We start from the raw sequence: 16,024 nt of genomic DNA, 5'->3' as shown, positions 1-16,024 counted from the left end.
GACAGGTGTGTGCCTTTCCAAACCATGTCCAATCAATTGAATTTACCACAGGTGGACTCCAATCAAGTTGTAGAAACATCTCAAGGATGATAAATGGAAACAGGATGCACCTGAGCTCATTTTGAGTGTTAAAGCAAAGTGTCTTAATACTTATATAAATAAAGTATTTCTGCTTTTTATTGTTAATATATTTACAACTTTTTTTACTTTCGCTTTGTCATTATGGGGTACTGTATGTAGATTGATGAGGAAAAAATATGGCTGTAACGTAACAAAACTAGGAAAAAGTCAAGGGTTCTGAATACTTTCCGAATTTACTGTAGTCAGTCAACAGCACCTGTAGTCTAGTGAGCAGCTCCACAGGTGGAGATGAAGGGTGGTGACTGAGGCAGGGGGGTTGTAACCCAACACAGGCTCATCAGACACATTCAGGAAGTCTACGATCTGTTACACACAACCAAGAAACACTGATCAGTCAGGAGTATGGTTCATCTGTTCCAAGGGATGCTTAAGATATGATTAAGATAAGTTGTGGCGTTGAACTGTACACAAACAACACCTTGGATTAACAGGTGCTGAGTTTACCTGGTCATACCAGCCCAGTTTGAGGGGAACCACTCGGTGCTGGAGTGTGGCCCCTTTCATTCCCACTGCAATCAGGAACTCCTGCAGAGGAAACCCAGACAGTGAGCAAATACAGTTGAAGTCGGAAGTTTACATACACTTAGGTTGGAGTCATTAAAACTAGTTTTTCTACCACTCCACAAATTTCTTGTTAACAAACTATAGTTTTGGCAAGTCGGTTAGGACATCTGCTTTGTGCATGACACAAGTAATTTTTCCAACAATTGTTTACAGACAGATTATTTCACTTATAATTCACTGTATCACAATTCCAGTGGGTCAGAAGTCGACATACAATAAGTTGACTGCACCTTTAAAGAGCTTGGAAAATTCCCGAAAATGATGTAATGGCTTTAGAAGCTTCTGATAGGCTAATTGACATAATTTGAGTCAATTGGAGGTGTACCTGTGGATGTATTTCAAGGCCTACCTTCAAACTCAGTGCCTCTTTGCTTGACATCACTGGAAAATCAAAAGAAATCAGCCAAGACCTCAGAAAAAAAAATTGTAGACCTACACAAGTCTGGTTCATCCTTGGGAGCAATTTCCAAATGCCTGAAGGTACCACGTTCATCTGTACAAACAATAGTACGCAAGTATAAACACCATGGTACCACGCAGCCATCATACCGCTCAGGAAGGAGACGTGTTCTGTCTCCTAGAGATGAACATACTTTGTTCCAAAAAGTGCAAATCAATCCCAGAACAACAGCAAAGGACCTTGTGAAGATGCTGGAGGAAACAGGTACAAAAGTATCTATATCCACAGTAAAACGAGTCCTATATGGACATAACCTGAAAGGCCGCTCAGCAAGGAAGAAGCCACTGCTCCAAAACCGCCATAAAAAAGCCAGACTACAGTTTGCAACTGCACATGGGGACAAAGATCGTACTTTTTGGAGAAATGTCCTCTGGTCTGATGAAACAAATATAGAACTGTTTGGCCATATTGACCATCGTTATGTTTGGAGGAAAAAGGGGGAGGCTTGCAAGCCGAAGAACACCATCCCAACCATGAAGCACGGGGTGGAAGCATCATGTTTGCTGCAGGAGGGACTGGTGCACTTCATAAAATAGATGGCATCATGAGGATGGAAAATTATGTGAATATATTGAAGCAACATCTCAAGACATCAGTCAGGAAGTTAAAGCTTGGCCGCAAATTGGTCTTCCAAATGGACAATGACCCCAGGCATACTTCCAAAGTTGTGGCAAAATGGCTTAAGGACAACAAAGTCAAGGTATTGGAGTGGCCATCACAAAGCCCCGACCTCAATCCTATAGAAAATTTGTTAGGCAGAACTGTAGAACTGAAAAAGCGTGTGCGAGCAAGGAGGCCTACAAACCTGACTCAGTTACACCAGCTCTGTCAGGAGGAATGGGCCAAAATTCACCCAACTTATTGTGGGAAGGTTGTGGAAGGCTTCACGAAACGTTTGACCCAAGTTAAACAATTTAAAGGCAATACTACCAAATACTAATTGAGTGTATGTAAACTTCTGACCCACTGGGAATGTGATGAAAGAATTAAAAGCTGAAATAAATCAATCAATCATTCTCTCTACTATTATTCTGACATTTCACATTCTTAAAATAAAGTGCTCATCCTAACTGACCTAAGACAGGAATTTTTACTAGGATTAAATGTCAGGAATTGTGAAAAACTGAGTATAAATGTATTTGGCTAAGGTGTATGTAAACTTCCGACATCAACTGCATCCCCGTGTCTGTTCAAAAACAACCTGGCTTTTCTTTCTCAAGCAACTGACTAGTGTTAGAAAACCTGGCACAAGTTATTGTACACTAATAGTAGAATTGTAAGCGGGTTGTACCTACCTTGACATTGCGCTCCATGTTCTGGGAGGAGATCTTAACGGCGACAGACAGCATGCTGTGGTCATCCAGGCTGATGCCCTCCGAGGGGGACGGCCTATCAGGAGCTGCCTCAGAGAGGTAGATGGCCGGCTCCAGCCAATGAGGACGCGTCCTGCAGGGCAGCTTGATGTCGGACACTGGGGTGTCTCCCTCCACCATACCTGGATATAAACCCACAACATGTAACATACACACAGTGGCATCACCATGAACAATGGCATATTTACTCATTTGGAGAGGGGATCTATGAAGTTCCACCTAAAATTTTGATAAAAACGTCAGTGTGACCTGGCATAGCCCTTCACTATCGTACCCGTATACAGGTTGAAAATGGCAGATTTGGACACTGATAAGCGCCTAAATTGGAACACAGTGGTTGTACAGTAACATGCTATACATGACGTCATATCTTACGGTCGGTCTCAGCTTCACGGCTCTGTATGGGGTTTTGACTGACAGCCGTTCTGAACTTGACACCTGCGCCTGACAAGAAGTTGCCCCAAATCCTTCCCGCTAATTGGGCAACGTTTGCAAATGATTTGTTGTCCGAGTGAGGGAAATTATGTAAATTACGAGGACTCTGTATTTTCAAAGATGAGATGTTGAGGATTATAATAAATAGTGCTTTGATGTCATACAAGCAAGCTAAACACTATAAGATCATATTTTATAATTTACCTAGACATGTTGGCAATAGAACAAGCTTTCAAATTATGCCCACTTTACCAGATTGCAATTTATAATGGACTGTTTTTTGGATTGCGTAAACAACAGTAATTGTGTAAAGGCAAGATGGAGGGCTGTGTTTAATATTATTATTTTTTTAAATAACTACAAGTGTGCTTGCTCTAGTTCCTTAACGGCACAGCTAGGAGACCTCAAAAAAAGCACCTTATAGTAGAAGACTAAACTTAGAGTGCATTGAAATTACTTAGGAACTGGGCACACTTGAGAACCAGTTAGACCTCTCACTCAAACCAATGTCATTTTTTTGTCTTATGTTGCACCTACCCCAAATTTTCCAGGAATATTCTGTCGTGGATGAATCAGAATTAGTTGGGTAACATAGATAATTAAGATGTTTTATTAGTATAATATGCTTATGTGAGATACTTGTCATTAGAAAGTGTCCTTTGGACTCTGGTGTCTTTCATTTGCACGTTTCCCTTAGCTGGGGCTCAGACACTTGGGGCCCAGAGAGGGGAGAGGTCAGACTTGTCTTCATATGTGAATGTCTCTTTACCTATTCTTAAACCATGTGAAGGGATGGTGTGATTAATGGGGAACCAATTATTTGTCTCCACAATGTCTGTGCGCCGGTCACCCCCCTCAGTGAGCTTGTCCAGGAGTGGGAACAAGAGGTGTTTTACTGAGGATGGGCCACTATGAGATAGCACTGACAAAGGAGATTTATGATGTATTTTGATATGAACGCCTAAAAAGCATTCCAGAGGACATGAGCTAATGGTTCGGTTCAATACCGTACCAGGGAGGGACAGTTCTAAGGGGACCAGATACTGGTCTATATAATGAACCCTGTTGACATAGCAGTTACTGCCTGCTGTGTTTTATGGATATCTGTCACACAAAACTTAACCTTTGTGACCCATTCTATGTATCTGTGGTTTGTCAATGTACGTTGAAGGGGGTGTATCTTTGCTATAAAATATCTCTGTAGCCATTGTGTAATCACCTTCCTGGTTCATTCGAGAGAGTGCATTATTGAAGGTCAAAGAGGCTTTTGCAAAAGTATCTTAAGTATTAAAGATGTAGTTAACTCGGACTGGTGTGTTTAACTCTCCTCATTTGGTAATGCAGAAATTAGCCACCACAATTCTTACCATGTTACTGAATGTATCCAGAGTATTTTCAGATTTTGTTATCAACCAACGCAGAGAAAAGTACAGTTTGTTTGATTCAGTCTTGTCAGGTGAGCTGTTGTGTCCTCAACTTCAGTCTAATAATTTTCCCATAATCTCCAAACTATTCCCTTTTAATTACTACCATGGTTATGCATATGCTTTCCATATTTCTCCTGTAAGCAACATTTACATTTAGCATGATCCATATAGGCCAATTTCCACACGTGTAAAGGGTTAATGTCTCCATTCTTACCTTGGTGATAGAGACAAATGTTACTGTTGTGGAAGCAGATGTAGTGCTGGTCTTTGTAGCCTTCATACTGTGTCACACTGAACAGGACACCATTCTTCACCTCCAACCAGAACTCTCCATGTTGGTTATTCAAAACTGTCCCATCCTGCTGCTGGAAAGAAAAACTAAGATTATTTTCTCATACCAGTTAGCTGGGTATTCTCTGAGGCTGTTTAAATGCAATGTAATTGAGAAATGACAGATCATTGTGACTGTAACTCAGTGTTACCTTTGCATTGGTCTGCAGGGACACTAGGCCAAGGTTGACAGTGAGGATTACAGAGAACAGGCTCTGGGAGGTCTTGCTCTGGGCCTTGGGCTTCTTCTTCCTGCGAGATCTGAAGCACTGCTCAGAGGCAGGGGAGTAGTAGTGCATGGTCTCCTCCTCCGATCCACTGTCCTCCTCTACAGGCACAAAGCACAGGACACCACAGCCATACGAGTAGGCAAGTTGTGGTTTGTTTGAAATGACAGAATAACATTTTACAATGAATATTAGTTATAGGTAAGTGCATCTATATAATACTATTGTACTGAAGAGTGTCCTGCAGACTTGCAGCAGCAGCATATGAAAACCATGAATGAGGTTGAGATGTAGCAGATGTTGGTTGTACTATGTGGAGACAGTCTCACCCTCAGGGCCAGTGGAGCAGAATGTGCTGAAGCTGTCTTTGGTGTAGTGTGCAGTGTTGATCAGCTGGCTGGCTACAGACAGCCCTACTCCATACGGAATGTTCTCCACTGTCTCCACAGGCAAGGGAGCGTTGGGCTCCCATAACAGCAGGTCATTGTTTATCCTGCCAGAAGGGGATGGGAGGGTGATTAGTGATATAATAAAATGAATACCATTCACTACAACATTGTAAAGATTTCATTTAGAACATCATCCCAGCCACTGCCAATCACTCATGTTCCCTGTGCACATTACCTATTGTGCAGTTTCTCATAAAAGGCCTTGTTGGGTAATGATAATTGCACATTTGGCAAGCACAGCTCTAGGATGAAGCGGGAATTGCTCATGGTTTTCTCTTGGAACTCTGTCATCTCAGCCACATCACCAGGAATGACCATCTGAGGAGAGGGGAAGAAATGTTGATCATTAATGTTGCCTTAATTGACCATCATTCCATCCTCCTGATTACAAGCAAAAACTAAAGCAGGAAGTACCAGTGACTCGCTCAATACAGAAGTGGTCAGATGACACGGATGCTACGCTACAGGACTGTTTTGCTAGCACAGACTGGAATATGTTCCGGGATTCATTCAATGGTACTCCCACACATTTACTCGGTATCGGTACCCCCTGTATACAGTTGAAGTCGGAGGTTTACATACACTTAGGTTGGAGTCATTAAAACTCGTTTTTCAACCACTCCACAAATTTCTTGTTAACAAACTATAGTTTTGGCAAGTCGGTTAGGACATCTACTTTGTGCATGACACAAGTCATTTTTCCAACAACTGTTTACAGACAGATTATTTCACTTATAATTCACTGTATCACAATTTCAGTGGGTCAGAAGTTTACATACACTAAGTTGACTGTGCCTTTAAACAGCTTGGAAAACTCCAGAAAATGTTATGGCTTTAGAAGCTTCTGATAGGCTAATTGACATAATTTGAGTCAATTGGAGGTGTACCTGTGTGTCATGACCTTGGCCTCTTTGAGTACAGGGAGGACAGTTGACCCCCTCCCCCCTTGCACCATCCCCCAACCTACCTTCCCCCACCCAGTCCCTGTGTGAAGGAGTGGTAACATTCCAGGAGAATCTCTTGCCACATGGCCCATAGAGAGACACAGGAAATTCTTCCAACTCACAGAATTGGGGAGCCAAGCGACATTTGTGTTCTGGAGAAGGTATGAAAGATTGGTGAAGAATCCAGCTACGAACTGGTCCGCTTGGTACAATTTTGTGATACTCAGAAGAGACAATATAGCCATATTACCATAAAACGGTTTATATAATAGCCTCAGCCTTGAGACTTGCATCCACATGGTTGTATAAAATGTATTAATAAGGATAAAGCTATTTGTAATACATTGAGATGCTATGTACTGATGTTAATGTGATAGAATTGTATTTCTGTACCAAGCTTAACTCAGTCATCGGCACGCCCCCAGGGACACAGACAGGACCAGGCGTCATGTGACATGTTCACTATAAAACTATACCCTGATCTACTTTCTTCAGACCCGGCCTCCACTCCATTGCGAGTTGGCCAATAGGTTTGACCATCCAAGTACTCTACTGAAAGTGAACTATACCACGTGGTTAACTTTTAGACTATCGATACCGACAGAATAAGAACAAGTCTTTGATATTAATTATTAGTCTGCAGCTAAGTAAATTATATCATTGAACGCGAAGACCAACGAAACATCCATTCTATGACGACATTAATGAATGTCGCTTTGAAAGATCCATTCTAACCGAGAGAGAGAGAGAGAGAGAGAGAGAGAGAGAGAGAGAGAGAGAGAGAGAGAGAGAGAGAGAGAACTCTCCAACAGAACGACGCTCCAACAAGGATCCCGACGACACACTGAGCGTAAATATATATTGATTGCAATTGTTCTCGAATGAGTGAGCGTTCATGTGCAAAGGATTAGCATATCAATTGTTAATATTAATGAACTCTGTAGGGTCTTCTCAGCTGCCCTTTATGACCCATTGTTCAACAAGACACCAGCCATGCCTGTTAGCCACTAGGGCACATTACTCTACCAATTCTTTGTGATGATAATTACTGTTTGTATACTTTCTGTGAATTACTTAGTTTAGTAAATAAATGATTTTAAGACAATTGATGTATGGATGACTCTTAGTAAAGGCTGGGTTCCTGCAGATACAACAATTTACGATGTTTGGAATGAGACTGGACGCGAGGTAAAATACACCATTTAAACCAGAAGATAAATCGGCCTATACTATAATAGAATATAATATATAATGTTATAATATAGGAAAGTTATATTAGGAAAATTATAACTTTGTAATCTGAATATTTTCCTTGGTGCCCCGATCTCCTAGTTAATTACAATTAAACGATTAATCAGTTTAATCGCGTGATAATAATTACAGGGAGTTAATTGATAAACATGTCTTCAGTTTAATGGTACCCCAAAGACACGACATGTGGATGTATTTCAAGGCTGGCCTTCAAACTCAGTGCCTCTTTGCTTGACATAATGGGAAAATCAAAAGAAATCAGCCAAGATCTCAGAAAAGAAAATGTAGACCTCCACAAGTCTGGTTCATTCAAGATGCTGGAAGAAAGAGGTACAAAAGTATCTATAGCCACAGTAAAACGAGTCCTATATTGACATAATCTGAAAGGCCGCTCAACAAGGAAGAAGCCACTGCTCCAAAACCGCCATAAAAAAGACAGACTACGGTTTGCAACTGCACATGGGGACAAAGATCGTACTTTTTGGAGAAATGTCCTCTGGTCTGATGAAACAAAAATAGAACTGTTTGGCCATATTGACCATCGTTATGTTTGGAGGAAAGAGGGGGAGGCTTGCAAGTTGAAGAACACCATCCCAACCAGGAAGCAGGGGGTGGCAGCATCATGTTGTGGGGGTGCTTTGCTGCAGGAGGGACTGGTGCACTTCACAAAATAGATGGCATCATGAGGATGGAAAATTATGTGGATATATTGACGCAACATCTCAAGACATCAGTCAGGAAGTTAAAGCTTGGTCACAAATGGGTCTTCCAAATGGACAATGACCCCAAGCATACTTCCAAAGTTGTGGAAAAATGGCTTAAGGACAACAAAGTCAAGGTATTGGAATGGCCATCACAAAGACCTGACCTCAATCCTATAGAAAGTTTGTCGGCAGAACTGAAAAAGCGTGTGCGAGCAAGTAGGCCTACAAACCTGACTCAGTTACACCAGCTCTGTCAGGAGGAATGGGCCAAAATGCACCCAACTTATTGTGGGAAGGTTGTGGAAGGCTTCACGAAACGTTTGACCCAAGTTAAACAATTTAAAGACAATGCTACCAAATATTAATTGAGTATATGTACATTTCTGACCCACTGGGAATGTGATGAAAGAAATAAAAGCTGAAATAAATCATTCTCTCTACTATTATTCTGACATTTCACATTCTTAAAATAAAGTGGTGATCCTAACTGACCTAAGACTGGGATTTTTACTAGGATTAAATGTCAGGAATTGTGAAAAACTGAGTTCATCTATACACCTTTTCACGTTTTTCACAATTCCTGACATTTTTTTTCTCTGAGGTCTTGGCTGATTTCTTTTGATTTTCCCATGATGTCAAGCAAAGAGGCACTGAGTTTGAAGGTAGGCCTTGAAATCTTAAAATACATCCACAGGTACACCTCCAATTGACGTTAATTAGCCTATCAGAAGCTTCTAATGCAATGACATAATTTTCGGGAATTTTCCAAGCTGTTTAGAAGCACAGTCAACTTAGTGTATGTAAACTTCTGACCCACTGGAATTGTGATACAGCGAATTATAAGTGAAATAATCTGTCTGTAAACAATTGTTGGAAAAATGACTTGTGTCATGCACAAAGTAGATGTCCTAACTGACTTGCCAAAACTATAGTTTGTTAACAAGAAATTTGTGGACTGGTTGAAAAACAAGTTAATGACTCCAACCTAAGTGTATGTAAACTTCCGACTTCAACTGTATATCCTCATTATTGTTATTTTATTGTGTTACAATATATATTTTTTTACTTTAGTTTATTTAGTAAATATTTTCTTTACTCCATTTTCTTAAAACTGCATTGTTGGTTACGGGCCTGTAAGTAAGCCTTTCACGGTAAGGTCTACACCGGATTTATTCAGCGCATGTGACAAATTTGATTTGAATTGTCAGTCCTAGCTAAATGTTGATCAATAATTATGTTAAAATTAGTGTTTCAATAATGACGTGTTCCTACCTCCTCATTCTCATACATGACCCGGCGTGAGGAAAAGGGGGAGGGTTCAGCCTTCCCAAAGTCACAGACATCCTTCAGTGAGTGGGCTCCCCCTCCCACCTCCTCTTCCTCACCTGGGGATTGGTCTTCAGCCCCCTCGTCCTCCTCAGCAGTCACATGCTCCAGGATGGAGTGGACAGCGGTGGGGTTGACTTTCAGCACCACTCTGGAGTGGCAGGGGAGGGTTAGTAAGGAGTTTAACAACATCTAAGGAATAAAATGTAGGTATGACATGAAGCAGTACAGTACTACATGGACAGATGTACAGTACCTGGGCCAGTCAAACTTCCCACTGTCAGAGATGGTCATGTTTCCATCCATAGTGTGGGAGACCCTGAGGAACCTGCCTGCAGGCTGGTCCTCCTTTTCCTGAAACTTCCCTGTGAAAATGGATGAAAAATGTGTACATGAATGATGTGTATCAAAAATGGTTCTGGTTTTGAGGCTACTCTGTCCTTTAGCAGCTGGATGACACATACCGACTAGCTCCCTGAAGGTGAGCTCCATCTTGGTCTGCTCAGGGGAGCTTCCCCCTGTGAACTCTGTCTTCACCTCCAGGTCCTCCAGCTCCAGGTACAGAACCTCCTTCTGCAGGGACTTCTTAAACCAGGGGCCCCTCTCCTGGTCCGAGCGCAGGTCTGGGATAGGGAAGCGCACCACCAGGCTCAACACAGGGGCGTTGACTGTTATCGACAAGGGGGTGTTGGCCGGAGTACGGCTGTCATCAAGGAAGACCTCTGTAAAGGCCTTGTGCTGTGGGGTGGAAGCAGAAACCAGTATTTGATGTGATGTTTTTTTTCATATTTACTGCAACAACAGTCAGCTCCTTCACACACAAGTTTACAAAAATCTTTACAATGTAGAAATGATGATATGACTGCTAAAAAGCACTAAAAGAGCCTTGAGACAAAGTAGTGTGAAGACAGTCCTCACCAAGCTGATGTGTTTATTATAGGAGGTGTACATATGAGAAGCCATCATCTCCGTGGTGACCAGTTTCTGTGGCTGCAGCAGAGAGTTGAGGCGGTCCACGATGCTGATATCCACTTCAGAGCGGACCGCCCCCAACTCCACCTGAAAGTCAGCCTTCCTGGGTATGGTACTCAGACGCACCTGTCCACCCTGGACATAGGAGTGTAAGGGAGTACTGTATCAGGCACTGTACAGAATTAGTTACATACATTGTGGGCCGAATCCTAACTTGAGATGTAATTTCAATTCCCACACAAATCTCCCTTTGACATTAATACATAAGTGATGCAAAATTAAGTTTCAGTTACTTGAGGGTCGCAAATTGGGTTGCGGAACTGGGAATCCAATCACAGTGCATTCATTTCAGCTTCTAATCTCACTAAGATGTGCTCTTACCTGCGGCCCTCTGCGTTCAGACAGTTTGTAGTGCAGGTGGAGGCAGGTGGCAGATGGTGCCTCAGCGGTGACAGGGGTGTCAAATGTCAGGAGCTGAGGTAGGACAGACAGAGCGAACATAAATGCATCTCTATAAGCACTGTGGGAGAAAAACTCATGACTCTGATTCCATTTCCATTATTAGCAGCATTTAGGCTGTCCACTTTGAAGAGCTGAGACAGAATGGCTATATAAGGAATGGAACATATAGGACCAGGGCCTGCTACCATTATAACCTATACAGCTGTCAGATGTGGGCGTTAACAAGCAAGAACTGAGATGGAGAGATAATGGTGAAGAACAAGGGAAGCTATTTTCATATAGCGGGAGGGGACTCTATACGTTAAGCAAAGACAGAATCCTATTAAGATAGGACTCTGTAATATGAGAATTTAGTCTTTTTCATGGAAGGGCTCGGCTCTGTTGCGTGTGTAATAGGGTCCTTCCATGGAAGGGCTCGACTTTGCTACTCTGTATTAAAGTCTATACTGAATTCAAAAGTTCTTGTAAGAGTGTTATATTTTTGAAGCAATATCCCACGACAGCACATGTATGCCTAGATCCCAAAATTGATTTGAACATCAGTTACGATATCAAATCCAATCAAATTGTATGTCACATGCTCTGAATACAACAGTGAAATGCTTACTTACAAGCCCTTAACCAACAACACAGTTTTAAGAAAATACCAACAACAAACAAAGTAAGAGATAAGAATAACTAATTATTAAAGAGCAGGAGTAAATAACAATAGCGGGGCTATATACAGGGTGTAACGGTACAGAGTCAATGTGTGGGGGCACCGGTGCCAAGGTAATATGTACATGTGGGTAGAGTTATTAAAGTGACTATGCATAGATAATAGCAGAGAGTAGCAGCAGCGTTCTGGGGGGGGGGCAAGGCAAATAGTCTGGGTAGCCATTTGATTAGCTGTTCAGGAGTCTTATGGCTTGGGGGTAGAAGCTATTTAGGAGCCTCTTACACCTAGACTTGGCGCTCCGGTACCGCTTGCCGTGCGGTAGCAGAAACAAGTCTATGACTAGGGTGGCAGGAGTCTTTGACAATTTTTAGGGCCTTCCCCTGACACCTCCTGGTATAGAGGTCCTGGATGACAGGAAGCTTGGCCCCGGTGATGTACTGGGCCGAACGCACTACCCTCTGTAGTGCTTTGCGGTCAGAGGCCGAGCAGTTGCCATACCAGGCAGTGATGCAACCCATCAGGATGCTCTCGATGGTTCAGCTGTAAAACCTTCTGAGAATCTGAGGACCTATGCCAAATCTTTTCAGTCTCCTGAGGCGGAATAGATATTTTGTTGTACCCTCTTCACGACTGTCTTGGTGTGCTTGGACCATGTCAGTTTGTTGGTGATGTGGACACCAAGGAACTTGAAACTCTCAATCTGCTCCACTGCAGCCCCGAGAATGGGGGTGTGCTCGGTCCTCCTTTTCCTATAGTCCACGATCATCTTCTTTGTCTTGATCACGTTGAGGGAGAGGTTGTTGTCCTTGCACCACATGGTCAGGTCTCTGACCTCCTCCCTATAGGCTGTCTCATCGTTGTCGGTGATCAGGCCTACCACTGTTGTGTCATCAGCAAACTTAATGATGGTGTTGGAGTCGTGCCTGGCCGTGCAGTCATGAGTGAACAGGGAGTACAGGAGGGGACTGAGCACGCACCCCTGAGGGGCCCCCGTGTTGAGGATCAGCGTGGCGGATGTGTTGTTACCTACCCTTACCACCTGGGGGCAGCCCGTCAGGAAGTCCAAGATCCAGTTGCAGAGGGAGGTGTTTATTCCCAGGGTCCATAGCTTAGTGATGAGCTTTGAGGGCACTATGATGTTGAATGCTGAGCTGTAGTCAATGAATAGCCTTCTCCTCTTGTCCAGGTGTGAAAGGGCAGTGTGGAGTGCAATAGAGATTGCATTATCTGTGGATCTGTTGATGCGGTATGCAAATTGGAGTGGGTCTAGGGTTTCTGGGATAATGGTGATGATGTGAGCCATGACCAGCCTTTCAAAGCATTTCATGGCTACAGACGTGAGTTCTACGGGTCGGTAGTCATTTAGGCAGGTTACCTTAGTGTTCTTGGGCACAGGGACTATGGTGGTCTGCTTGAAACATGTTGGTATTACAGACTCGGACAGGGAGAGGTTGAAAATGTCAGTGAATACACTTGCCAGTTGGTCAGCACATGCTCGGAGTACACGTCCAAGTAATTATTCTGGCCCTGCGGCCTTCTGAATGTTGACCTGTTTAAAGGTCTTACTCACATCGGCTGCGGAGAGAGCGATCACAGTGGTCTGGAACAGCTGATGCTCTCATGCATGTTTCAGCGTTACTTGCCTCAAAGCGTGCATAGAAGTAGTTTTGCTCATCTGGTAGGCTCATGTCCCTGGGCAGCTCTCGGCTGTGCTTCCCTTTGTAGTCTGTAATAGTTTGCAGGCCCTGCCACATCCAACGAGCGTTGGAGCCGGTGTAGTACGATTCGATATTAGTCCTGTATTGACGCTTTGCCCGTTTGATGGTTCGTCAGAAGGCATAGCGGGATTGCTTATAAGCTTCCGGGTTAGAGTCCCGCTCCTTGAAAGCGGGACTCTAGCTCAGTGCCAATGTTGCCTGGTTGGGGTATGTACGTACAGTCACTGCGGGGGTGACGTCCTCGATGCACTTATTGATAAAACCAGTGACTGATGTGGTGTACTCCTTAATGCCATCGGAAGAATCCCAGAACATATTCCAGTCTGTGCTAGCAAAACAGTCCTGTAGTTTAGAATCTGCTTCATCTGACCACTTTTTTATAGACTGAGTCACTGGTGCTTCCTGCTTTACATTTTGGCTTGTAAGCAGGAATCAGGAGGATAGAATTATGGTCAGATTTGCTAAATGGAGGGCAAAGGAGAGCTTTGTATGCATCTTTGTGTGTGGAGTAAAGGTGGTCTAGCTAGATTTTTTCCCCCCTCTGGTTGCACATTTAACATGCTGATAGAAATGAGGTAAAACGGATTAAAGTTTCCCTGCATTAACGTCCCCGGCCACTAGGAGCGCCGCCTCTGGATGAGCGTTTTCCTGTTTGCTTATGGCGGTATACAGCTCATTGAGTGCGGTTTTAGTGCCAGCATCGGTCTGTGGTGGTATGTAGACAGCTACGAAAAATACAGAAATTCTCTAGCTAGATAGAGTATCTCATGATAAGCTGTAGACCACACTACCTCAGGCGAGCAAAACCTTGAGACTTCCTTAGATATCGTACACCAGCTGTTGTTTACAGAAATGCATAGGCCCCCGCCCCGTGTCTTACCAGAGGCTGCTGTTCTATCCTGCCGATAGAGTGTATAACCCGCCAGCTGTATGTTCTTAATGTCGTTGTTCAGCCACGACTCAGTGAATCATAAGATATTACAGTTTTTAATGTCCCGTTGGTAGGATATACGTACTTTCAGTTCATCCCATTTATTTTCCAGCGATTGAACGTTATCTAGCAGGACGGAAGGCATGGGCAGATTAGTCACTCGTCGCCTGATCCTCACAAGGCACCCTGATCTCTTTCCATGAAAACTGTGTTTCCTTCTCTAGCGAATAACGGGAATCTGGGCCTGGTCGGGTGTCTGAATTATATCCCTCCCGTCCGACTCATTGAAGAAAAACTCTTCGTCCAGTTTGAGATGAGCAATCGCAGTTCTGATGTCCAGAAGCTATTTTCGGTCATAAGAGATGGTAGCAGCAACATCATGTACAAAACAATTTACGAACAACGCAAAAAAAGAACAGCATGGTTAGCTAAGAGCCGATAAGACGGCAGCCTTCCCACCCAGGGCCATCATGGTCATGTGTTGTAATCGGAGTGCTTGGACACTCTGTGGATGTGAATGGGTGTTGTTGGTGCGGAGGCCTTTACCTCTGTGTACTGGACTCCTCTCGGAGACGCACCGCTTTGAGACTCAGAGGGGAAGAGACACTCCAGCAGCTCCATATGACGGAGAGACATGTCTGTGCTGAAGGTGCGCAGGCTGGAGCTCTGACAGTGCTCATAGGTCACCTTCATCCCCTGAGCCACACACCTGGAGAGATAGAGGACACATATGAGATCGAGAGCATCTTGACTGGTTGCATCACCGCCTGGTAGGGCAACTGCTTGGCCTCCGACCGCAAGGCACTACAGAGGGTAGTGCGAACGGCCCAGTACATCACTGGGGCCAAGCTTCTTGCCATCCAGGACCTCTATACCAGGCAGTGACAGGGGAAGGCCCCCCTTCAAAGACTCCAACCACCCTAGTCATAGACTGTTCTCTCTGCTACTGCACGGCAAGCAGTACCGGAGTAACAAGTCTAGATCAAAGAGGCTTCTAAACAGCTTCTACCCCCAAGCCATAAGACTCCTGAACATCTAGTCAAATGGCTACCCAGACTATTTGCATTGCCCCCACCCCCTCTTTACACCACTGCTACTCTCTGTTGTCATCTATGCATAGTCACTTTAATAACTCTACCTACATGTACACACTACCTCAAATAACCGGTGCCCCCGCACATTGACTCTGTATCGGTACCCCCCCCCCCCCCCCCCCCCCCGTATATAGTCTCGCTATTGTTACAGTGCCATGCGAAAGTATTCGGCCCCCTTGAACTTTGACCGTTTGCCACATTTCAGGCTTCAAACATAAAGATATAAAACTGTATTTTTTTGTGAAGAATCAACAACAAGTGGGACACAATTATGAAGTGGAACGAAATTTATTGGATATTTCAATTTTTTTTAACAAATAAAAAAGTGAAAAATTGGCCGTGCAAAATTATTCAGCCCCTTTACTTTCAGTGCAGCAAACTCTCTCCAGAAGTTCAGTGAGGATCTCTGAATGATCCAATGTTGACCTAAATGACTAATGATGATAAATAGAATCCACCTGTGTGTAATCAAGTCTCCGTATAAATGCACCTGCTCTGTGATAGTCTCAGAGGTCCGTTTAAAGCGCAGAGAGCATCATGAAGAACAAGGAACACACC

General features: G+C 43.6%; 1 protein-coding gene across 13 annotated transcripts in view; it reads right to left on the bottom strand.

Moving 5' to 3' along the window:
• LOC106591759 (autophagy-related protein 2 homolog B) overlaps nt 1–16,024 on the bottom strand; it is a 30,835-nt gene that overhangs the window by 8,861 nt on the left and 5,950 nt on the right. For 12 of the 13 annotated variants that reach the window (XR_006769422.2, XR_006769436.2, XR_006769429.2 and 9 more), the window contains exons 13-25: nt 14,919–15,081; nt 10,985–11,077; nt 10,550–10,738; nt 10,096–10,369; nt 9,888–9,996; nt 9,578–9,782; nt 5,582–5,724; nt 5,287–5,450; nt 4,883–5,058; nt 4,615–4,765; nt 2,461–2,660; nt 586–666; nt 338–444 (exon numbers count right to left, since the gene is read on the bottom strand). Coding sequence is in view for 10 of the 13 variants with exons in the window: in XM_045716172.2 (XP_045572128.2) it covers nt 338–444; nt 586–666; nt 2,461–2,660; nt 4,615–4,765; nt 4,883–5,058; nt 5,287–5,450; nt 5,582–5,724; nt 9,578–9,782; nt 9,888–9,996; nt 10,096–10,369; nt 10,550–10,738; nt 10,985–11,077; nt 14,919–15,081 (2,055 nt within the window). In the remaining 3 variants the exon portion in view is untranslated. The remainder of the gene's footprint in view (nt 1–337; nt 445–585; nt 667–2,460; nt 2,661–4,614; nt 4,766–4,882; nt 5,059–5,286; nt 5,451–5,581; nt 5,725–9,577; nt 9,783–9,887; nt 9,997–10,095; nt 10,370–10,549; nt 10,739–10,984; nt 11,078–14,918; nt 15,082–16,024) is intronic. The other variant, XM_045716173.2, reaches the window with a different exon arrangement.

This window comes from Salmo salar, chromosome 01 (assembly GCF_965601325.2).
Source record: "Salmo salar chromosome 01, fSalSal1, whole genome shotgun sequence".
Taxonomy (NCBI): Eukaryota; Metazoa; Chordata; class Actinopteri; order Salmoniformes; family Salmonidae; genus Salmo; species Salmo salar.
Note: the sequence above shows the minus strand (reverse complement) of the source record. Positions and strands in the feature narration are given on the sequence as shown.